A 25225-nucleotide genomic window follows, 5' to 3' on the forward strand; every position below is an offset into this window, starting at 1 on the left:
TTGTAGATAAAGCACCTTCTTGGAAGATGTCACATAGGACTTTCTTAGCTAGAGAAAATAAGTTAATGCCTGATGTTAACGCTTCAAAGGATAGACTGGCTCTATTGTTAGAGCTAATCCAGCTGGTGACTTTAACTTGAAGCCAATGTTCATTTACCATCCCCCAAATCCTAGGGCCCTTAAGAATTATGCTAAATCTACTATGCCTTTGCTCTATAAATAGAATAACAAAGACTAGATGACAGCATATCTGTTTACAGTATGGTTTACTAAGTATTTGAAGCCGACTGTTATCTGCTCAGAATAAAAGATTCATTTCAAAATATTACTGCTAATTGACAAAGCTCCTAGTCACCCAAGAGCTCTGATGGAGGCGAACGAAGAGATCAATGTCGTTTTCATGCTTACTAACATAACATCCATTCAGCAGCCTTTAATAAAGGAGTAACTTTGATTTGCAAGTCTTATTATTTAAGAAATATACTTTGTAAGGTTATGACTGCTGTAGATAGTAATTCCTCTGGTGGATCTGGGCAAAGTAAACTGAAAACTTTCTGGAAAGGATTTACCATTCTAGATGTCATTAATAGCATTCGTGATTCATAAGGAGAAGGTCAAAATATCAACACTAACAGAAGTTTGGAAGAAGTTGATTCCAACTCTCATGGATGATTTCGAGGAATTCAAGATTTCAGTGGAGAAAGTAACTGAAGTGTGGTAGAAATAGCACGAGAACTAAAATAAGAAGTGGAGCCTGAAGATGTTAGTTAATTACTGAAATCTTACAATAAAACTTGAACGGATAAAAAGTTGCTTCTTAAGGATGAGCCAAAAAAGTGGTTTCTTGATGTGGAAACTACTCCTGGTGAAGATGCAGTGAACACTGCTGAAATGACAACAAAAGATTGAGAATATTACATAAGCTTAGTTGATAAAGCAGTGGCAGGGTTTGAGAGAATTGACACTTTGGAAAGAAGTTTACTGTGAGTAAAATGCTATCAAACAGCATAGTATGCTACAGAGAAAGAGTTTAAAAAAGGAAGAGTTATTAATGGGGCAAACTTTCTTGTTTTTTTGTCTTCGTTTTTGTTTTAAATGCCATAGTCACTCCGACTTACAGTAACCACAGACCTGATCAGTCAGCAGCCACCAACACTGATGTAAGACTGTCCACCAACAAAAAGATTGTATCTTGCTGAAGGCTCAGATAATTTTTAGCAATAGGTATTTTTTAAAATTAAGGTATGTACATTGTTTTTTAGACATAATGTTATTGCATACTTAATAGACTAAATTATAATGTAAACACAAATTTTATATGCACTGGGAAACCAAAAAGTAAAAATTGTGAGGTTCGCTTTATTGCAATGGTCTGGAACGAAACCTGCAATATTTCTGAGGTATGCTAGTTTTCTAAATAACTATGCATAAAATCATATGGACAAAGGAGTTCTCCCATGTCCTAGGAAAACTGACAATTCAAATTCAACAAGCATGAGTTTCCATCACATGCAAGACTCAAATAGTACTATCAGCCATATGTAAATATTTAGGTCAAAGATTCACACATAATAATCCGGAATTCAGGAGGTATTGATCATAAGACTATCATACTTAATCTAGGACAATGGGTTACAGGAAAAGAAATCATTAGTTAGAAACTTTTTTTTCCTATTCCAAACTCTGAGTAAATTGGTTTTCCGTAAATAACACATTAGGTAAACCTTTGCTAACTATCCTATTGGGAAAGTGGACCAGGATGATCAAATCTGTATCTATTTACAAAGAGTTAAATCACAGTGTTCTAGAGGAGCCTCATCTACAGACATATAAACAAGTGAAAGGGCAGGCTGGTGGCAAGGCTGAAAGAGCACTGGGACTTTTCCGTACTTCTAAAGCAGAGGTAGGAAAGAATGTTCAACAACTTGACATGAACTATAGCACAATCTGGTTCACCTACTTACGGTTGATTTAGTGGTGGTGACAAAGTTGACTTAGAGATTTTTATTCAACATTAGAAAGGTTTTTCAGTAGCTTTTTTTTTTTTTTTTTTTTTTTTAATGAAGTCTTGCTCTGCCACCTAGGCTGGGGTGCAGTGGTGCGATCTCGGCTCACTGCAACCTCTGCCTCCCAGGTTCAACTGATTCTTGTGCCTCAGCCTCCCAAGTAGCTGGGATTACAGGTGCCCGCCACCACGTCTGGCTAATTTTTGTATTTTTAGTAGAGACGAGGTTTCACTATGTTGGCCAGGCTGGTCTTGAACTCATGACCTCAAGTGATCCACCGGCCTCGGCTTCCCAAAGTGCTGGGAATGCAGGGGTGAGCCACCGTGCCCCGCCTTCAGTAGCTTTTTGTGGTAAAGTATTGGTAACAAAACTCTGCTAGAGATCTGAAATCATATCCATTCCAAATTATATTAATCATCATCATCATTCAAAGATCGTTTAGAAAGCATGCTGTCTCTAGTCAAAGGATCTGGCATAGCACAACAGAAATATTCGTGATAATATCTAGTCTACTCCAGCTAAACAGCATGGGGCAAAAACCATGGCTCAATGCACCTTTATGTCAGCTGGTCTGAGAGAGCACGGACTTCCACCCATTCCCCTCCACTCCAGTGGTGGTATCGGGGCACTCCTCCCTCTCCCAACTAGAGAGTGAGGGAAGAACTTCAAAGACGAGGGAGCTGGATAAAGGGATTCTTTAAATATTATTATAAAATATTTAATATTTTAATACCCGTTAAATTTATTTAACAGTCAATATAAAAGTTAGAGAAATGAACTACAGTGTAGAACACCACCAGGTTTGGCCTCTGGACAGCACATACAGGAAGCAAATCAGAATAGGACTGCAAAGCCTCTATAAATGAAATTGCTTTTACTTAGTATATCACGATATATTTGCTCAGAGAAGCATACCTAGTTTCAATTCCTAAGCATGGATGTCCTGATCAGTTGTAATAAATTTAACTTAAAACCCCCAGTGGTACTATGTAACCACAACTAAATCCATCTCAGATGTTATCTCATGGAGACATGAGTCAGAAACCAGAGGACTGATGCCAATCATGCATGTGGATATTATTACTGCTAAATATTCCATGCATGTGTGTTCTGGCACGTGTGTTTTAGGGCCTTAGTACTGCTTTCTCCTCTTTTCTTTTTTGCATCACGTAATTATTTATAGGGAGTAGGCTGGCAACCATGGCCTAAAATACATTAACTAGAATGCAAAAGTAAGCTAGAAAACTGTATGACTTTTTCCATGAAAAAGACTTTAATGATCCCCTCTGTGGGTACAAGACACATTTTCATTTTGCAAAATCATGGAGTCTTACAGACTTTGGATTGGAAAATATTTTAAATCTCATTTATTTCAACATCACTCTGGTGCTTGCACCTTAAATACAACCTCTACATTAGGTATTTGTTTGACTCACGTTTGAACACCTTCTAGGGCTTCCTATTAGATCTCAGAATAGCTGTTAGTGTGAGGAAAGTCTTTCATATTTGAGCCAAGATCTTGTTTGCCGTTATTTGGTCCTAGCGCTTCAATTCTTCAGTCTCATAAAGATCAGGAACAATTGCCTTAAATGATAATCTTTTTTGAACCTCCAAAAGGAGATTTTTCGTTGTTGTTGCTTGTCTTTTCTTCATTAGCTTACTCTGTCGCTGTTTCTCATATATGGTTTTGAGTCTTTTATCTATCTTCTTTGTCTTTCTTGAACAGGGCCTAGTTTATTCCATCCTCTTAAAGTACCATTAAATTAAATATTTGTGTAACTTTCTTTCAAGTTTTACTTTAAAGGGATTCACTGCCCCAAGATGAGGACCAGCATTAGATACACTGGAAGTAATTCCTTTCCTGTAACCTTTTAAGCTATTTTATGTCCACTGCATTTTATATTCCATCATTTTATAATCTCATCAATTTTCTGTTTCCACAGGTAGACTGTTGGCTTGCTGTACCAATCCACTAAAGAATTTTAGCGCCGGGCACGGTGGCTCACGCTTCTAATCCCAGCACTTTGGGAGGCCGAGGCGGGCGGATCACGAGGTCAGGAGATCGAGACCACGGTGAAACCCCGTCTCTACTAAAAATACAAAAAATTAGCCGGGCGTGGTGGCGGGCGCCTGTAGTCCCAGCTACTCGGAGAGGCTGAGGCAGGAGAATGGCGTGAACCCGGGAGGCGGAGCTTGCAGTGAGCCGAGATTGCGCCACTGCACTCCAGCCTGGGCGACAGAGCGAGACTCCGTCTCAAAAAAAAAAAAGAGTTTTAGCATCTCAAGTTGGCAGATGCAGAAGAGCTTTTATTAAGCAACCGGCCCAATGCTACCCTAGTCCAAATGCAAACCCCAAGGACTAGAGAAAGCCATTTATGACAGAACTGGGTGCAGAGGCTAAATTGCTTGATTCCTAGACTAGTAACCCTCTACTACTTTTTGTGAGCTACTCTCCCATTTACCTGACTGCTAAAAAAAAAAAAAGCAGTTTCATTTTGGTGTCTATGATGAAGAAACGTTTGTTGATTCTCAAACTTAAGTCATCTCCCATGGGTACAAGAAATCAGGGTAGGAAGGAGGCTTAAAGAGGTTTAAAATTTCCAAGCTGCGTCTGTGGGAAGAGATTTTATCTATTAATATGAAACAGAGAAGATTTGGAATGTGTTTGAACAGAGTCCATTTAAAAAAATTACAAAGAAGAGGACACAACATAAAGGAAATTGTGAAATCAGAGAATGGGAGAATTTAGTGGGGAAGGAAGAAAAGAACATTTCTTAACATAGGAAACGAACAGCCTCAAATTTCCATGAAGAGGATGATTTTTGTTTTATCCTGATGGTGAAGAGGCTGGTAAGTCTGTGCTACAATGTGCAGTGTTGAGCATGAAGCCAGTTACTAAGATTGAATGGGTCAAGCGCCTGTTTTGTATGTCCCCTAGCGTTCTGTACCTGTTATAGATGTAATTATTTTCTCCACTTACCATGATATATTTGCCTAAATATTCTTTTGCCCTTCATCTTCCCTTAGAAATTCACCATCTGCCTAGAAGCTATGAGGCAAGGAACAATCTTTTTTTTTTTTAACTTCTCACAATTACCTTGTAAAATAGGTATGATTATCGCCATTTTCTTGATAGAAAATTCTGATTGATTCATGGCCGGGCGTGGTGGCTCACGCTTGTAATCCCAGCACTTTGGGGGGCCGAGGTGGGCGGATCACGAGGTCAGGAGATCGAGACCGTGGTGAAACCCCGTCTCTACTAAAAATACAAAAAAATTAGCCGGGCGTGGTGGCGGGCGCCTGTAGTCCTAGCTACTCGGAGAGGCTGAGGCAGGAGAATGGCGTGAACCTGGGAGGCGGAGCTTGCAGTGAGCTGAGATTGCGCCACTGCACTCCAGCCTGGGCGGCAGAGCGAGACTCTGTCTCCAAAAAAAAAGAAAATTCTGATTCATGTAGACAAGTTTCATACAGTCTCAAACAACTGATACAAGTCAGAACTTTTTTTGACTATGTATCTGTTTGATGTCGAAACTCAAGCTATGAGAAGTGGATGACAACTCAGGATTTGTGATCAGAAAAATCTGGATTCAGATTCTGATTCTGTTACTTACTAGCAGTATAATCTCAGACACCTTATTTAATCTTTCAGGCTTCAGTATCCCTATTGAAAAATGAAGAATATACTAGAGTTTAGATCTCATGATTGGTGAAAGAATTTGATGAGAAAATCTACATAAAGCTTTTAGCATAATAAGAGGTACATAGTAATAGTCAATAATATCTGTTATCACTAATAACTATAGTCATAAAACATAACTGTCTTCAAAACTAAGATCAAGTGTTTGATTTCAGTGACTTTTTAAGTCTGTTAAAGGAAATGTCATTTTGCCATTTCAGGTTTCTTTATAATCTGCTTTGAAAACAAAATGTATCAGGAAGATAATATAAGATGGTCTTCAAAGGCTGACAATTTTTTCTATATGAGTATTTAGTCTGATTCTTTCTGCACATACACAAAACATTCTTTGTTATTAGTTTAATGACTTTCTTGATATATATTTAGATGATAGATGATAGATGGATATACATTTATACCTATTGAGGTAAAAAATAATTCAACAAGTTATCTTGATAAAGTAGGGAGATCCTTTGACCTATGTTTCAGCTGTGTGAATAGAAGATTTTCTTCTTGTTGTGCTTTCATAGCATTTTTGTGTGAATAATTTAGTCTACAAATGGGGATTTTAATTTCTCTATTTTCTCACTCCTAATTTTATGTATCCTATCCCTCATAAATGACTTTCACAAATATTTCCTCATTTTGTCCTTTCATCAACCCTATGAGTTGGGTAGTTTTTATTATTATCTTTTCACAGAGATAGAAATTGAGACACAAAGAGGGTGAACAATCTGGAGAACTGTAAAAGGGAAGGTTGAGCTTCACCTAGAATTTCAAAGGAACCTGAAATGGCAAAATGACATTTCCCTTATCAAACTTAAAAAATCTTTAAAGCTACAATTCACTTACATTTAGCTTCGAGGTAATAGATTTTATAACTATTAGTACAATTCCCTAAAAGGCATTGTTTCATATCTTACTATACATACATTTCTTTCAAGCCTCAGAATAGTACAGATTCTTTCACAAACTATGATTAGTCAAATTTATTCTTAAAACTGCCTGTACTATTGATTAAATTAATTCTCCAAATTTTTCACTGTCTCTGTTTCCAATAGTATTTTTTGTTTTTTATTCCTTTTTTCCTATCTATTAAAAATTACCAGTATTTTATTTTTACTTTTTTTTTTTTTTTTTTTAGAGACAGAGTTCCCACCATATTACACAGGCAGTCTTGAACTCCTGGACTCAAGCAATCTTCCCGCCTCTACCTCCCAAAGTGTTGGGATTACAGGCATGAGGCGTTGTGCCCAGCCTAAAAATTACCAGTATTTTTTAAATGGCAGGTTTCACACACCATAATTTTTTTTTTCTTTTTTGAGACATGGTCTTGCTCTGTCACCCTGGCTAGAGTGCAGTGGTGCAATCATGGCTCACTGCAGCCTCAAACTCCTGGGCTCAAGTGATCCTCCCACCTCAGCCTCCCAAAGCACTGAGATTATTTACAGGCTGTGCATTTCAGGATGGCCAGCAACATTCCTGGCCTTTACCTGTTATATCAGTAGTAACACATTCCACTCCCCTCCAAGCAGTGATAACAAAAAATGTCTCCATATATTGCAAAATGTCACTTGGAGGTCAAAATCACACCAGATAGAAAAACACTGATTTAAACATTTAGCTATATTTAAGATGACTGGGCCAGGTGTGGCTAGTCTATGCCCAGCCTGTAAATCTTTACTTTTTCTTTGCCATATTTAATTTCACTGTTTTGATACAAAACATCTTTGAATTGACACTACATAATCACACAGGAGTGCCTCTGTTTATTACATTAATATTACAGCTATATACACATTTGTTTTCTTCAATGGACTGTGACTTACTTGAAGATAGGAAGAGTGCGTTACTCATCTTCCTATCTCCAGGGCCTTAAAAAAGAAGGTTACATCTAAAAGGCCTCAGTATTTTTTTTAAATTGCTGATAGAGAAAACAGTTTATTTTAATGAAAACTATTAGCTAGCATTTTTTATTTGGGATCTTTCTCTTTTGTTTGTTTTTGTTTTTTTAGAGGGGAATTATATCATTTGGTAAATATTCAGTGTTGTACATGTGGAATCGCTAGCCAGAGGAATTACTTCCTTCTCTTTCCTGAAGAAGCTGATTAGCTCTGCTGTTCTGGGCTTCAGCAAGGCAGAAGTGTCTCAATAGAATATGGCCTTATGGCAATACAGAGTGGAAGAAAGACAAACATCTGCTTCCCAATTACTAATTTTACAACAGAGACAGATATCAGAGTGGGAAACATCCTAGTTTTCTTTCCTGAGACTCTTTTCATGCCTGAGACCTTTGGACTTCAATCTAATTGCTCTTGGCTTTCCTTTGCTTCATTTTTGTTCATTATCTCGTCATCCTTCTTCCTCTATTTCTGTATCACTCTTTGGCTCCCTCCTTCCCTTCCTTTCTCTTTCTTTCTCTCTCTAATATTTTTTCTTTCACCTGACCTCCTCTTATTTCCCCCACTTCCCAGCCTTCTGTGAGTTGGCATTTTTGTTTTCAGTCAAGCTGCTTCCTAAGAATAGATGTGACACAGAGCTAACTCAAAGAAAACTTACAGGTTCCAGTGGATTATTTATGAGTAATTGGGTTTGGGAACTTTACAAGGTGAATGAGAAGTATAATCATTCTGGAGTTTGAAATTCACAACTAAGATGAGTTAGTTTGTATTGTAAAAGCAACCTGTCTCATCATGTTAGGACAATCAGTAGAGAAAACTATCTGATCTTTTCTGTAAGCTGAGCTACTGCAGCTATGCAGAACCAGATAAGAGATATAAGCCAAGTGCTTTGCATCTTGAAGAGAGAAGCTCTATTTCCAATAGATTTCTCCTCTAAAAGATACCTAGCTGCAGCCAAACTTTTTTAATAAATATTATAATTCATCAGTGAGCAAATTGTCTTCTAGTATACATCTATTATAAATTGTACTTATCTAACCATCTAACCTTGATGTCCAGTCCTTTTTTTTTTTTTTTTTTTTTTTGAGACAGGGCCTCGCTCTATTGCCCTATTGCCCAGGCTGGAATGCAGCGGCGGCGTGATCTCAGCTAACTGCAGCCTCTCCCTCCCAGGTTCAAGCAATTCTCCCATCTCAGCCTCCCAAGTAGCTGGGATTACAGGCACACCACCAAACTCGGCTAGTTCTTGTATTTTTAGTAGAGTTGGGGTTTAACCATGTTGGCCAGGCTGGTCCCGGACTCCTGACCTCAGGTGATCCACCCTCCTCCTTAGCCTCCCAAAGTGCTGGGATTACAGGCATGAACCACCACACCTGGCCCAGTCATCTTAAATATAGCTAAATGTTTAAATCAGTGTTTTTCTATCTGAGGTGATTTTGACCTCCAAGTGACATTTTGCAATATACGGAGACATTTTTTGTTATCACTGCTTGGAGGGGAGTGGAATGTGTTACTACTGATATAACAGGTAAAGGCCAGGAATGTTGCTGGCCATCCTGAAATGCACAGGACAGCTTGCCACAACAAAGAATTATTCATCCCAGACTATCAATCAGCCAAGGTTGAGAAACCCAGACTGAAATGCTTATTGACCTGAAAACCTGCAAACTCCACTGTTTAACTGAGCCCTTGCTAATCCTATAGAAACAATGACTGTGAAAGTCTCTGTCCCTGGTGGCATTTATAAATGGCTTGTATTAGAATCAAATGCTGATTGTTGTTGATCCTGGATTTCATATGAAAATATTATCTTAAAATAGCACATGCTTCAGTGGAGAAATAATTTGTATGGTCTACTGGATTAGTCTTTGATACTATAAATTGAGCTCATTTTTAAAAAACAGCCAAATCTGGTTTTAAGGTAATTCTCTATGCCTGGAGTCTTAATTATGTGTCAATTTCTCTGTGCAAATCTATTGATTTTGGCAGACTTACAAATTTAGCATTCAAGCAAGAAGAATATGTCAAAATTGGCTCAAATTTCCTGGGCTTCCAGATTTGTTAAAAGTTTCTTTGTTTTGTAATCATTTACTTTATTACATATTTTGCTTTTATCCATTCTTTTCCAGGGTCCCAGTACAATTAAACTGCAATCCCCAGAAGTTTCCTGTTATGTGCTCAAAAACTGAATCTAATATTTGTAGATAATGAATTCCAGCAGGATCATTCTGATAGCCCTGCACTTCTAGAAATTCTGATGTTTTGGATCTCCCCCTTTCTGGCTCCTATTCCTCTATTTCCCTTCCAAAGAAGATCCTTTGCCTCATTCATTTTCATTAAGCTAACTGGGAAACAGCATTGACTCAGGTTCTTATTTCTGAGTTTTCCCCAGAAGTAGGCAGAACAGTAGTGCAAGGAATAACACTGCATAAGAAGATTGTGGCTGGCCGGGCGCGGTGGCTCACGCTTGTAATCCAGCACTTTGGGAGGCCGAGGCGGGCGGATCACGAGGTCAGGAGATCGAGAGAGACCACGGTGAAACCCCGTCTCTACTAAAAATACAAAAAATTAGCCGGGCGTGGTGGCGGGCGCCTGTAGTCCCAGCTACTCAGAGAGGCTGAAGCAGGAGAATGGCGTGAACCCGGGAGGCGGAGCTTGCAGTGAGCCGAGATTGCGCCACTGCACTCCAGCCTGGGCGACAGAGCGAGACTCCGCCTTAAAAAAAAAAAAAAAAGAAGACTGTGGCTTTTATTTCACGGTCTCTTTCATTTAGCAAATAATGGAAATGGCATGCTGTGTGTTTCATTTTAACTTCGTTAAGCTTGTGTTTTCACTGTGGGCCTTCCAAATAGTGGTCAATGGCCATTTCACAGAAATGGAAGTCAGGGTTCTTGGATTCTAATCCTGGTCTTTCTCTTACAGTGCTGTAAAATGTGGGCCACTCAATTCTCTTTTGGCCTTTATTTTCCATCTGTAAAATGGGATGCCTGGAATACTAGTGTTCCATTAATGTGGCAGGGTGCAGCTGCAGAAAGATAGGGTGGTAAAGGGTGGGGAGAAAGAATGCCTTTTAAAAAAAACAAAATCAGAGGGGCTCTATTTTAATATACTATATACAGAAATGACAATGTAGCTTTCATCTGTGTATCCAAAACCCCAATCTGGAAACTAGCATTGGCCCCTCTAGAATAAAAGATTTTAAACATCACTTCCTCCATGAAACCAGTTTCTGGTCTTCCTGTTCCCCACTTAAATGTGACTCTTTCTTTCTTTTGAACTTTCAAAGACAGGGAAAATTTTGTACAGAATATCATGAATCTAATTTACCCGATGCATGGATTCTTGCCATAAACAATATTCTTGACAGCCTCAATGTCAGAATCACAGACAGCTGGTCCAGCCACTTCTATTCACAGGAATTCATGGAAGATGCTCAGAGAGAGAAAAGTGAAACTTGTTGAAATCGTTAATGTCCCTAGGGTTAAGTCACTTTATCATTAATGGAATAATGGGGAGTGCAATAAAAATAATCCTATAACTTGTATTATGGTTGACAATTTTCCCCATGGGTCTTAGGTTATAATTATGTGCCATTTGAAATCTTCTATATTAGATGTGAGCTCATTGATGGGAGGAACCCTATTCTAGTGTGGATCTTACAACTAGTGGTCAATGGCAATGTCACAGGGGTTGGAGGGAGTCTAGGTTCCTGGATTCTAATCCTGGATCTTCCATTTGATTGCATTTACTTTGATCAACTCAATTCTCTTTTGAGCTTTATTTTCCCATCCATAAAATGAAATGGTTGGAGTACTGATGTTTCATGAATGTGCAGGGGAGCAATGGCAGAAAGATAGAGAGCTGGTGGGGAACATCTTCCTCCAACCCATACCCAGGTCTTGCACAACACACATGAGGGTAAGTGACATAAAAACAGTATCAAAAAGTAGATACCTATGACTGTTTATCAGATTAAATGAAGAGGCTCAATGGCTTTTATTTTATTACAGCTAGAAACCTGACCGTAGGTCTACCACTATTTTCTCTTTCCCCATTTTTCCCTCTGCTCTCTTCTTTTCAGATGTGCTTTCATTGTGTAGACCACTAACAGGACAATGCAGGGGTAGGGCCAAGGAAAAACACAGAAATAAAGAGGAAACGATATAGTACAGTAGAGCAGAAAGGAGTGTGGTCAAGAGAAATAGCTTCTTTCAACAACAGTCTGCAGTCCTCTTCAGTACTAAAACCAGCAAAACACACATACAACACTAGGAATGCCACTCAGAAGGCTGACATCAAATTATTTTTTTTAAAGATATGTGTAGGCCATTTGGCAAATGATGACAAGGTCTGGTGGAAAATACTAGGCTAGAAAATCAGACAGCAGGAAAGGAGGGATGAATAAAAAGAAAAAGAATTATAGAAGAAAGATGAATGGGAAAAAAAAAAAGACAGGAGGAATTATTTTTCCTAATGAGAAATGCAACATTTTCCACCAGACAACTGTGACTCTTGGCTGAATAACTTAAGTATCATGTGAATGAAAGTGCAGGGCGGAGGGGGCAGTCCAGGAAGATGTGTCTTATGCCCACTTTGTCTCTGAAGGCAATGGGTTTACTGCAGGTCTCAAGTGCACCACTGATTCACCAGACCACCCCTCAAGGAGGTAGCCATGACTGTTACATAGAGGCTGGAAAGAGCAGGAGACTGGAAGTGAGAAAATCTACTCTGGACCGAGCTCCATTTGCTGGCCCTTCTTGATTTGTTGTAGAATCTGTGAGGCCAGTGTCATCATCTGTTAAGTGACAGGGATAGATTTTTTCACGATCTTTGAGGGCCTTTCAAGCTATAGCATTTTTATAATTTTAATAACTACCACTTCCACCCTTGTTAGATTACATTTCTCGAGCAAAATAGTTATCCTTCCCTCCCTCACTTCTATGTCACTGTCCCAAAGCAGTTAGTTGACTTGAAGATGTTCTTTTGGAGTCTCTTCCAGCTATAAAATCTGCAATCCTAAGAAATCCACAGTTTACTTAATTCCTTAGCAATACGAAAGAATAGTTATTATATCAAATCCAGCAAGTCTTCATTTAGGTGAACCTATCCATCTTTCAAAATGTATCAAGTCTCGCCTATGAGGAAGTTGACATTTTATCAAGCATTTCCAAGAGAATTTCACAGCTACCCCTTTGGAGTTTATCAATGAGCAGATGATATTACTAACAGAATCCATTTGATTCTGAGAGACGAGGTCTATGAAGAAAGAGAGACAGCAGTTTATTAATTTCCTTTGTTAAAGGCTAGGAAGGAGGCCAGGAGCGGTGGCTCCCGCCTGTAATCCCAGCACTTTGGGAGGCCGAGGCGGGCGGATCACGAGGTCAGGAGATCGAGACCATCCTGGCTAACACAGTGAAACCCCGTCTCTACTAAAAATACAAAAAGAAATTAGCCGGGCGTGGTGGCGGGCGTCTGTAGTCCCAGCTACGCGGGAGGCTGAGGCAGGAGAATGGCGTGAACCCGGGAGGCGGAGCTTGCAGTGAGCCCAGATCGCGCCACTGCACTCCAGCCTGGACGACAGAGCGAGACTCCGTCTCAAAAAAAAAAAAAAAAAAAAAAGGCTAGGAAGGAATCCCTGATTAACCAGGCTGATTAACCATGGGAGAATACTTGCAAGCAGTTGCTGCCCTCACCTAATTATTATTATTATTTTTTTTTTTGAGACGGAGCCTCGCTCTACTGCCCAGGCTGGAGTGCAGTGGCGCAATCTGGGCTCACTGCGAGCTCCGCCTCCCGGGTTCACGCCATTCTCCTGCCTCAGCCTCCCGAGTAGCTGGGACTACAGGCACCCGCCACCACGCCCGGCTAATTGTTTATATTTTTAGTAGAGACGGGGTTTCACCGTGTTAGCCATGATGGTCTCGATCTCCTGACCTCGTGATATGCCCACCTCAGCCTCCCAAAGTGCTGGGATTACAGGCGTGAGCCACCGCCCCCAGCCTCATCTAATTAAATTTTAAGCCTCTGTGGCACTTATCACTTATACGGGCAATGGATGACTGGGAGGGAGCTGACCAGGCTTTCAAATATGGGACAATGCCAAGGAGGAACAATTGTGATTCTAATTCCTTAGCACACAGGACCTAAAAACTAGCTAGACGAACAATCTCTCAGGTTTTCTTCCTAAGGAGTGAGACATAAAGATAGTGACCTGTACATTTTGATGATTTAAGCACAAAAAAAGTGTTCAGTTGTTAAAGAGAGGGGGGAAAAGCTTCATCTTTTGAGGAAATAACCATTAGAACAATTTCATAACAGCTATTTCAAGAAGATATGAAATCAATCTTCTATTTGAAATAATTTGCAGATAAAATATACATATTCTACAAATAGGTAAAAATAATTTAAATATGAAATTCAGGAAAGCATTTTTATTCTAAACTAATAAGATCTATATGATGCACTTGTCTGGGTTTTCAATTTCATTTTAAGGCATTCATAATAGAAAGAGATAGCAGTTGATAAAACAGAGTAAGAGTGAGGAAATTCCTGGAGTTTACTTTTTTTCCCTCTAGGAACCACTAATCAAATAGATTATGGTCAAGATAAAGGAAGTTTCAAGAGGACTCTGGGACCAAAACAGAATTGCCTAATGTAATTGTGTCCTTATTTTTCCCCTTCCTTTTAATCCTAATCAAATAGATTATGGTCAAGATACAGGAAGTTTCAAGAGAGGACTCTAGGACCAAAACAGAATTGCCTAATGTAATTGTGTATTTATTTTTCCCCTTCCTTTTAATCCTAAGAAGAAAAACAAAGGTCAAATGAAACAAAGCAACAACACAGAAACAAAACAAGCAGGGGCAAGCTTGTTTTGAGTAGAAAACTGAATAAATAAACAGCATTTTTTTTCTTTTCTTTTTTTTTTTTAAATGGTTGGGAAAAGTGGGAGGAAAAAAAAAAAAAAAAACAGACACTGTCAAACCATTCCTGATTCTAAAGGACACAGATAAGAAAGAAAAGTATCCCTCATGTTTGTTTAAATTCCAGAATTGTACATAAAACAGGTACAATATGTCAAGGGTATTTTGCAGTACAGTTTTAAGTAATAAGAACTAAAGACGAAAAAGGAGGGTGGGGAAGGGGGTGAAAGTTTGCAACATTAGCCAGAACTTGTAAGTAGAAAATAGTGAGAAGTCAGGCAGTCAACAGTCCTGTAACGTTCTCTCCCAACTGACCAGCCAGGAAGCCAAACAACTAAAGTGAGAAAACCTCCTGCCACCATGCAGACATCTTCCTCAACAACAGTTCATATGCATGGAACCAAGTTATTATTCATTCAGCAAACATACACTGAACATCTACTGCTACCACCCCCCGTGTTAGGTATTTGGAGGGAAGATGGTTGCCGATGACCCAACTCAGACCTACTGAGCCTTTATCTCTAATTTTGAATCACATTTTAAAGCCCCTGATGATTAATAATAATTATCCATTTAGTAATCATCCAAATCTGGGAACCTCTACTTTAGGAGATACAAGAACCACTAAGACAGTTCTTGATTTCAAGAAGCTCACCTAAGTAATAACAAAATTATCAGTTTTTCCAAAACAAGGTTAAAAATGAAAAATGACAGAAGAGGAACAAATTTGTTACTGTGGGAATTCAGAAAAGGGAGAAATGGTGTACTTTTGGGAGTTGTAGATGGAGTGAAGGAAGAACTCACAGAAATAGATGCATTTATATGTTAGGATAGTTATGATTTGAACATGTAGAAAAGGCGGAGGGAAGGTCTACTATTTTAACTAATAAAAAGAATAAATGTATCTCCAATGGTTACTGAGAATCAGGCCCTATTCTGGGTGCTTCACGTCACTCATCTCTTAAACTTAACCTAAAATAGGAAGGTAGGCCACATTATTTCCCCATTTTGCAGATGGGAGAACTAGAGCTGAAAAATCTTATGTAATTTGCTGACAGTCACACAGATAGAGACTGGGAAAACTAAAAATTAATCCCATATCTATCCTATTCTAAAGCCTCTACACCTCCCAAGAAAGACTAAACAAGGCCAAGAGATGCAAAAGTGTCAGGCATAAGACAAAGCACTCATTGTTACCTTTGGCTGGAGGGTGGCAGAGTTGGGGAAGACAGGGCTGGGAAGGTTGAGAGGGAGCCAGGCTGTGGATGCTATGGTAAACTATTTGAGCTTTATATGGTAGCAAGAGGAAGGCCACTGAAGGTTTCTGAGCAGAGAATGCAATGCTAAAAGCCATATATTACGTCTTAGGCTATGAATCATGGGTTATCTCTAACAATCTTAAATGATAAAAATCAAAAGTTTGAGGAGTCTCACGCTGCCTTTAAACAAAAAGGATGGCTAGGAGCCACGTGAAACTACTGCCTCATAGCTGTCTAGGCAAATTCCCAACATGCCAGGCCTTGAAAAAATTCAACAGAGCAAGGCTTATGAAAGATGTAGTGAGTATCTGTTACCCTGCAAGACAAGGACATACTCATCCCTGGAGCTGTCCAACTCTGGCACAAGGATAGCCCTGGGGTATGCAGCATTCTCTGGGACGTGATGTGAACCTACAGGCCAGTGGGCACAGGAAAGCTATTGGAATCAGTTATTGGAAGAATCCAGACTCCTGACTCCCAGCCCTGTGCTCATTTCAGCAGATCATTTGGTACACCACTAAATATGTGACACTGAGCAAACCTCTTTACCTTTCTATTAAACATTTAGAAACATCCCTCTCCTCATCTGTGAACCAAGAAATTGAACACATTGGGTCTCAGATTTCATGATTTTTCATCCTTCTTCCCCTCCGACGCACCAGCACAAATAATCTGCTTTCATCGGAGGCCCACTCAGCAGGATTTGGGGAAGCAGTAACATCTCCTGAGAGCTTCTATAGTTGGAAAATCTCTTAGCCGAGAATAATTGTACTTTCTTAGCTTTATGAAGCATTTCAGTCCTCCCTCACTGAATTTGATCTAGTCCAGGATTATCCTTTTAAGTGCAAACTGGATCACTGATGTCAAAAGCAATTAAAAGATACAGGGCACCATGACCATATCCAGTCACATGCAGGGAGTTCCTCATCCTAACATCAGGGAATTAATGCTCTAGAATCCAGACCTGTCAGAGCTCCAGGATGTTCTTTTATTATTTGAGAGGTTTTTTTTTTTTTTCAGTCTCAAAAGATGGTGTGTGTGCATATTCATAAGTGAAATTCCGAAGAAGCCAAGCAAAGGCTAACATTGTGGCATTCTTGGGGGCTGGGGGAGGGGGGTGCAGGGGAGAGAAAAACCATGACGCATTTGTAGATGTTCACAAACTCCAACTTTCAAACATGAATTTCCAAAGGGATAAAATATTTCCTTCTTAAGAGATTATCAATTATGTAGATCCAAGAAACTGCCAGAGAAGAGAAGTAGGGAGAAGATGCAAGACTTGTTCTGCTCTCAGAAATATTGTTGGTAGAACTGAAATGAACACATGAAGCCACATATCTTTGAAAGAACTTCTTAAACTTCATTAATTCATCAGACAACACCCAGCAATTCACTTACAGAGTGTGACTTGTTCCTGTAATCAATTCGCCACAAAAATTTGAGGTATGTTAAACCTATGGCCTCACCTTCTTTGACCTCCAACCAGGGAACCGGAGGGGAAATGACTGACAAATGCTAACATTAACAGTGAAGCAAGCAGAATTCCAGAACCAGGGAAACCCACATATTGAGAGTTACCTCATGGTTATTTATTTTTATAGGACTGGCCTTGAATATGTATTCTTTCTCCAGATATGAGAAAGGAAAACATGTCCAAAATTTGTGACAGAATTAACAGCAGGACTGCTAACCTCACATCTCAGACTCCTGGGAGGACCAAGCTACAGGGACCACCCATATTCTGCTCTGGGAACTAGCTCGTGATAACTTCACTGTCAGACACTCAAGGTCCCCTCTCTGCTTGGTGTTGACTGATTTCTGTAAGACCACCAGAAACTGTGTAAATCACTTAGAAGAAATCAGAGTTATACTTCATACATGCCTTAGCAATCAGGAGGCACGGGCAAGCAGAAGACAAGTCCTGGAAAGGATTCAGGCTTTCTCCTCATTTCTTGCCCAAGATACTAGTCCAGTGAACTCCAACACCTTAGCCACAATACACGGGAAGTTAAGATTTATACTTAGTTGAAATTTCGTGCACTCCACCAACAGTTGCCAATCTGAGAGAACCCTACCACAGATGAGGGCAGAGATCTTGTGGGATGAGCTGCAAAAGGCATTTGGATATTTGAACATGGTATGTACTTTCATCTCCTTAGAAATGCAGCCTGGTCCAGCTGTGCTCGCGCCTATAATCCCAACACTTTTGAAGGCGGAGACGGGCGGGTCACCTGAGGTCAGGAGTTTGAGACCAGCCTGGTCAACATGATGAAACCCCTTCTCTACTAAAAATATACAAACACACACAAAAATTAGCCGGGCATGGTGGTGCACACCTGTAATCCCAGCTACTCAGGAGGCTGAGGCAGGAGAATCGCTTGAGCCCGGGAGGCGGAGGTTGCAGTGAGCCAAGATTGCACCACTGCACTCCAGCCTGGGTGACAAGAGCAAAACTCCGTCAAAAAAAGAAAAGAGAAGAGAAGAGAAGGGAAGAGAAGAGAAGAGAAGAGAAGAGAAGAGAAGAGAAGAGAAGAGCAGAGCAGAGCAGAGCAGAGCAAAGCAGCCTGGTCCATTGGCTAGCATGACCAACCAACCCCAAAGCTTCCACTTTTCCAGTAGCTGTAGAAGAGACATTGATATATTAACATAGAAAACCAGAAAGAAGGGTTAAGAGTGTCAATTTGAAGGAAAATTGGGTGAGTGGCAGTGGAGGTTGAAGAACTCATTCAAATTCCCTCTGCTGAAGCATCCAGAGAGATCTTCAAAGTTATGGATGTGAACACTATGTCAATATGCACACTATATCTCCTGACACTAACTTTAGGCAAGTTAGGCATACAAAATAAAACTAGAAAGAGAGGACTGATGCCTAGTAACCCAGTCCAATGCATACCACCAGAAAACGGAAGCCCTCTATCAAAGGAGAAAAAGTCAGCACTTAGGGGGGATACTTTGCCTGAGACTGCCTCAAACAGCTTCGCCTCCTCCAAGCACACCTTCTCTTTAAACTTTGATGTTTACTTTTTTGTAGGTGAAGGGGAGAAGAGAGAGAAATTTGTTTTGGAACAGGTCTTTCAACTTCACTATTTTGAAGATTCTTTTAAACTTCAGAGAAAAGGTACAGACTACAGTATAGGAAGGACGAGAGAGGGGAGACAGGAGAGAAATGGGAAGTGAGAAGGGAGAAGAGAAACTACTAGATTTAGCTTTGTCAACACCTCATGAATTAGTGCTGAATGGGTACTTTAAACATCGCCTTATTAAGACAGTCCTCTTTTTGAGAGAGAAGTTGGCTCTGAGAAAGAGAGAAAAAGACTTGTCCAAGTTAATCCATTGTTGCATACAGAGATAGGGCCACCAGATATCTGGATTCACAAACTGAGACACGTATTTAAGGAGACCCAATTTGAAAGACTGAACAGAGATGACGGGGGCAGCAGGGAGGGCTCAAGAGAGCATGTGAGAGCCGCAGGGGCTTTGGAGTGGAGGAGCGCTCTGTGGGTACCTTGATGTAGGCCCGCTGCAGGTAGTTGTAGGGCACTCTGCGCTGGAAGTCGCTGCGCACATCCTCGCTGACGCGGTGGCGGGATGCGGGGCCCCCGAGGCGCTGGGTCTCACAGCTGCGATAACAGCGCGCCCGCCCCAACAAGGAGCGGAAAAGGGGCAGCTCGGCCCCGGGGCCCTCGCCGGGGGGCGCGAGCGGGTGGCGCGCCGCGCAGTGGCGGGCACAGCGCGTGCGGATTTCCCGCAGGCGCCGGTGGCTGCGCAGCGCCGCTTCCAAGTCGCGCACCGCTTGCTCGTAGTCTCCGCTGTAGTAGGCGGCCGCGCCGCTGGCGTAGAGCAGGTCGAAGGGCTGCAGAGGCCCGGGCTCCAGCTCCAGCTCCCGGCGAGGACTGTCCGGGGGGCCGCCCCACAGTGGCGGCGGCAGGAGCAGCGGCAGCAGCAGCAGCAGGAGCAGCGGCGCCCAGACGCGCTCCCGCATCCTCCGCCTCAGAGAGGCGCGGGACGGTTACGCTCGAGAGGGCTTCGGGGCACCTCGCGTCCGGGTCCCCTCTCCCACCTTCACTCGGGGAAGCGCGCCGACTCCGCCGCGATCTGGCTGCTCCGCGAGCCCCAGGTGACCGCCGGCGCTCCGCGTACTGAGAGGCGGAGGCCGTGCCTGGCCAGCCGCTCTTAAAGGGACGCCCACAGCTCACACGCTCCTCCTGCTGCCTGAGACTCCGAAAACCGATCTGCCAGGCTCCCGGCTGCCGCGGCGGGGCTGCCAGGGGCGGCACACTCCAGCGCCAGCCAGAGAGCTAGCGCCGCTTGAGGCCAGCCGGGGACGAGGCGCTTTACACGTGGGCTCCCTTCTAGTTGTACAAGTGGACAGTATTAGTCTTCTTTTTGGGAAATAAAATCCAGCTCAGCAAGGTTAGGGCCTTAATCATATTCTGGAATCTGGGTATGGCCTCACAGTTTGCAGAGTGCTTCACCTTCTAATGAAGCCTGGAGCGCCATTTCAGACTGAATAAAGCCATAGAGCCCATGTATACCTACGCAACAAATCTGCACATTCTGCACATGTATCCCGGAACTTAAAGTTAAAAAAAAAAAAAAAAAGAATAAAGAAATAAATAGGAAAAAACCCATAGAGGCCCTGTAGGCCCAGATGCGGAGGTTTAAGAAGATAAGTGATTTGCCTAAATACATAAAGCTGAGAAGTGGCAAAGGACGGACCCAACCCAGGGCCTTTAGAATCAAAGCTTACTGCTCCTTCTCTTGGGGAAGGTCTCTCCCTTACTTTTTCGTCCAACTTGGTGTGGATGTGTGTCTGGGCATTGGATCAGGGCGCTGGGCCAGGGGAAGAACAATATATAGCTGCCTTTCCTGTGCAGCCCGTGGTTTTACAGGGCCCAGAGAACCTTTGGAGGCAGGAGGAGCCGTACTCGCATTTTGGCTCCGTCCGTTTACCATCTGTGAGAGCTTGGCAACTTCGGGCCTCAGTTTCCTCATCTCTTAAACAGCCAGACGTCTAACACGTAAAATGCTATTCAGAAATAAATTCTTGCTGTGGGCCAGGTGCAGTGGCTCACTTCTGTAATCCCGGCACTTTGGGAGGCCAAGGCGGGTGGATCGCCTGAGGTCAGGAGTTCGAGACCAGCCTGGCCACCATGGCAAAACCCCGTCTCTACTAAAAATACAAAAATTAGCTGGGCATGGTGGCGCGTGCCTGCAGTCCCAGCTACTCACGAGGCTGAGGCAGAAGAATTGCTTGAACCTGGGAGGTGAAGGTTGCAGTGAGCTGAGATCATGCAGCCCGGGTGACAGAGTGAGACTCCGTCTCAAAAAAAACAAAAACAAAAGAAAAAGAAAAAGAAAAGAAAGGAGAGGAGGGGAGGGGAGGGGACAGGACGGGAGGGGAGAGGGAAATTCTTATTCTAAGAGTTGAACAAAGAGGCAATTTAGTATATCCCTTACCTTAAGGAATTAAGCAATGTGCATCAATCTAGGAATGGGAAAGCTGACAGAAATGGTTGCCAGATTCCAAACGACTAGCTGGAGGCTTCCTCTTCCTCCCCTTCTCCTCTATCACAAATACATTCTTAGCCAAGGTGTTCCCCTCTTCCGTGTTCCTTGGCTTCACATTCTCACAAGAGTATTCGTTGGACCCTGGATCCCAGCCTGCCTCCTGGAGGCATTTCTGCGGTCTTCTATTGCCTGTGAGAATGTCATCAGTCTTTCAGCCCCTGCAATGCTGAGCAGAGGGACAGGCAATGGGAAAAAGACTCACGCATGTATCTAGTTGCTATGATTTTTCCGAAGAAGGCTTTTATGTGGAATCACCACTTGCCAGAGATTCATGCTGATTCCTTCATTCATTTTGTTAGGTTTGACCACTCAGGCCATGAACAGCCCTGGCTGTGTAATTCCAAGAGACACTGATGAATCATGCTCTTTTTTTTTCCTCCCCCACCAAACGTTACTAATTCGGCTCATATCAGTGATGAAAAAGCTCCAGTTTGGAGCTGAATGTATGTTGAATGCCTTGGATGGTCAGTGTTCCAGAATTAGCACATCAGTCATCTGCTCAGACTTTTTCTCTAGAGATTGTCTCTGTTTTCAGATAAAGATTTTGGAGTCTAGTCCAGGGTTATCAGTCCACTTGTGGAAGGTTTTGAAGCACATCAGGATAGGAACTCCTGCTGTGGGACTGAGGGCAACGTGCCAGGATACCTTGCTACATTCTATTTGTACATTTGGTGACGTTTCTACATCATTTAATATATTTCAATTAAAGTAACATTTTTTGATGCCTACTATTAAAGTGAATATTCTAGGTGAAAGAGAAGATGAGTAAGTCAGGATTCTTATCTCTGGGAAGCTCACAGTACTGTATAGGAAACAAATTTGATATATATGATGTATAGAGCTTTAATACAAGGTAGAATGTGGTACGTGTTGGATTAGATTGACAGTGTTGGCTGGGCACGGTGGCTCACACTTGTAATCCCAACATTTTGGGAGGCCAAGGCAGGCAGATCACCTGAGCTCAGGAGTTGGAGACCAGCCTGGCCAACATGGTGAAACCTCGTCTCTACTGAAAATACAAAAATCAGCTGGGCGTGGTAGTGGGCACATTTAATCCCAGCTACTCAGGAGGCTGAGGCAGGAGAATCACTTGAACCTGGGAGGCAGAGGTTGCAGCGAGCCAAGATCACGCCATTGTACTCCAGCCTGGGCCACAGAGTGAGACTCTGTCTCAAAAAACAAAAAGGAAAAAAAAAATAAAAGAAAAAGAGAAAAGAAAAAAGAAAGAGTTCTGGGAACACAGGTTACAAAGATAGCTTCTGGCTAGAAGGATCTAAAAAGACTTAGGGAAAGAATTGGCATTAGCACACAGTCAATAGCCTGTATACTGCAACCACATCCTACTGATTCCCAAATTGGCCGTGTTCTTTCAAGCCTTTTGCATGTTCTACTCCTTATTTCTTATATCTTACTACAAGTAGTAAGTAAGTAATACACCTTGTATTACTACCTTACCTAAAATCTCTGCCTGACTTGGGAGAAACTATTCACTGACAACTCAAATTTGCTTGAACATTAGAATCACCTAAGAAGTGTTGTCTGGCTCCTGCTCTGCAAGATTCTGATTTGTTGGTCTTGGATGTGAGCTGAGAAATGGGATTTTTAAAAGTTTCCCAGCTGATTATAATATGAAGCCAAGGTTGAAAACCACAGGTCTACAGCTACTGCCAGAGCCCAAAGAATAAGTCTATGAGTTGGGGTTCCAGGTGCCGTGTAGAATTCATGAGTGGGTAGGGCTTGGGGAACAGGCAGGGTTTTGTGTAATCCCCCAGATATTCCCTCCCAGGAAAGCCAATCTGATTTGCTTTTTAAGGCTGGATCAGGACAAAAAGTTCATGACCCTATGGTAATAAGAGCCACGCAGTGCAAAGAAGCTGATTCCAGGTCATGCTGTCCCAGTGGTACTTACTCAATGTTGGGACAGACAGTCATCCACGAGTCTCTTATACTCCTGAACTTCTTGCAGAGTGAGCCAAGAATGTACTTTTTCTTACATAATTAACTGACTTCCATCTCAGAGTTCCGGATTCACTAAACCTGGGGTGGAGCTTTCAAATTTGCATTTCTAACTTGTTCCTTGACGATGTGCTGGCCATACTTTATTATCTGATTTCTTATTGTTCTCATTGTTCAATGGTTCTAAAACTTTGTTGTGTTGTTAAAAAGCTAGTAAAATCGTGGAGACTCTGGATTTTTGAACTAGAATCTAGTCTGGGCCTTTATATTTTTACTAGTTTCTCAGGAGATGCAGATACTAACCAAAGTTTAAGAGTCACAGCTTCAGTTAGAGCAGCGGTTCTCAATTAAGAGTGATTGTACTCCCCAGAAGACATTTGACAATATCTGGAGGTATTTTTGGTTGTCAGATCTGGGGCGTGGTAGTGACAGGTGACAGTGTGCTGGCAGTCCTCACAGCCCTCGCTCTCGGCGCCCCCTCTGCCTGGGCTCCCAGTTTGGCGGCACTTAGGGAGCCCTTCGGCCCACCGCTGCACTGTGGGGGCCCCTTTCTGGGCTGGCCAAGGCGGGAGCCGGCTCCCTCAGCTTGCAGGGAGGTGTGGAGGGAGAGGCGCCAGCGGGAACCGGGGCTGCGCACGGCGCTTGCGGGCCAGCTGGAGTTCCGGGTGGGCGTGGGCTTGGCGGGCCCCTCACTCAGAGCTGCCGGCCCGCCCTGCCAGCCCCGGGCAATGAGGGGCTTAGCACCCAGGCCAGCTGCTGCGGAGGGTGTACTGGGTCCCCCAGCAGTGCCAGCCCACCGGCGCTGCGCTCAATTTCTCACTGGACCTTAGCTGCCTTCCCGCGGGGCAGGGCTCGGGACCTGCAGCCCGCCATGCCTGAGCCTCCCACCCCCTCCATGGGTTCCTGTGCGGCCCGAGCCTCCCCAACGAGCGCCACCCCCTGCTCCACAGCACCCAGTCCCATCGACCACCCAAGGGCTGACGAGTGCGGGCACACTGTGCGGGGCTGGCAGGCAGCTCCACCTGCAGCCCCGGTGCGGGATTCACTGGGTGAAGCCAGCTGGGCTCCTGAGTCTGGTGGAGATGTCGGGAACCTTTATGTCTAGCTCAGGGATTGTAAGCACACCAATCAGCACCCTGTGTCTAGCCCGAGGTTTGTGGATGCACCAATCGACACTCTGTGCCTCGCTGCTCTGGTGAGGCCTTGGAGAACCTTTGTGTTCATATTCTGTATCTAACTGATCTGATGGGGACGTGGAGAACTTTTATGTCTAGCTCAGGGATGGTAAACGCACCAATCAGGGCCCTGTCAAAACAGACCACTCGGCTCTACCAATCAGCAGGACGTAGGTGGGGCCAGATAAGAGAATAAAAGCAGGCTGCCCACGCCAGCAGTGGCAACTGGCTCGGGTCCCCTTCCACACTGTGGAAGCTTTGTTCTTTTGCTCTGTGCAATAGATCTTGCTACTGCACACTCTTTGGGTCCACACTGCTTTTATGAGCTGTAACACTCACCGCGAAGGTCTGCAGCTTCACTCCTGAAGCCAGCGAGACCACGAGCCCACCGGGAGGAACGAACAACTCCAGACGTGCCGCCTTAAGAACTGTAACACTCACCGCGAAGGTCTGCAGCTTCACTCCTGAGCCAGCGAGACCACGAACCCACCAGAAGGAAGAAACTCCGAACACATCCAAACATCAGAAGGAACAAACTCCAGACGCGCCACCTTAAGAGCTGTAACACTCACCGTGAGGATCCACGGCTTCATTCTTGAAGTCACTGAGACCAAGAACCCACCAATTCCGGACACAGTAGGTGGGAGCATTCATACTGTTGGTGTCTAGTGGTTAGAACCAGGGATGGTGTTGACCATCCTGCAATACACAAGACAGCTAAAATAAGAAATAATTATTCAGTCTAATGTGTCAGTGGT

At 42.8% G+C, this 25225-nt stretch overlaps 1 protein-coding gene across 1 annotated transcript in view; it reads right to left on the bottom strand.

Moving 5' to 3' along the window:
* P3H2 (prolyl 3-hydroxylase 2) overlaps nt 1-19913 on the bottom strand; it is a 169239-nt gene extending 149326 nt beyond the window's left edge. Inside the window, exon 1 of the mRNA XM_032171904.2 lies at nt 19271-19913. Within this exon, the coding sequence (XP_032027795.1) occupies nt 19271-19747 (477 nt within the window). The 5' untranslated portion in view covers nt 19748-19913. The remainder of the gene's footprint in view (nt 1-19270) is intronic.
* Nucleotides 19914-25225: the final 5312 nt, after the last annotated feature.

The sequence above is a fragment of the Hylobates moloch genome, unplaced genomic scaffold, assembly GCF_009828535.3.
Source record: "Hylobates moloch isolate HMO894 unplaced genomic scaffold, HMol_V3 SCAFFOLD_13, whole genome shotgun sequence".
NCBI classification, from domain to species: Eukaryota; Metazoa; Chordata; class Mammalia; order Primates; family Hylobatidae; genus Hylobates; species Hylobates moloch.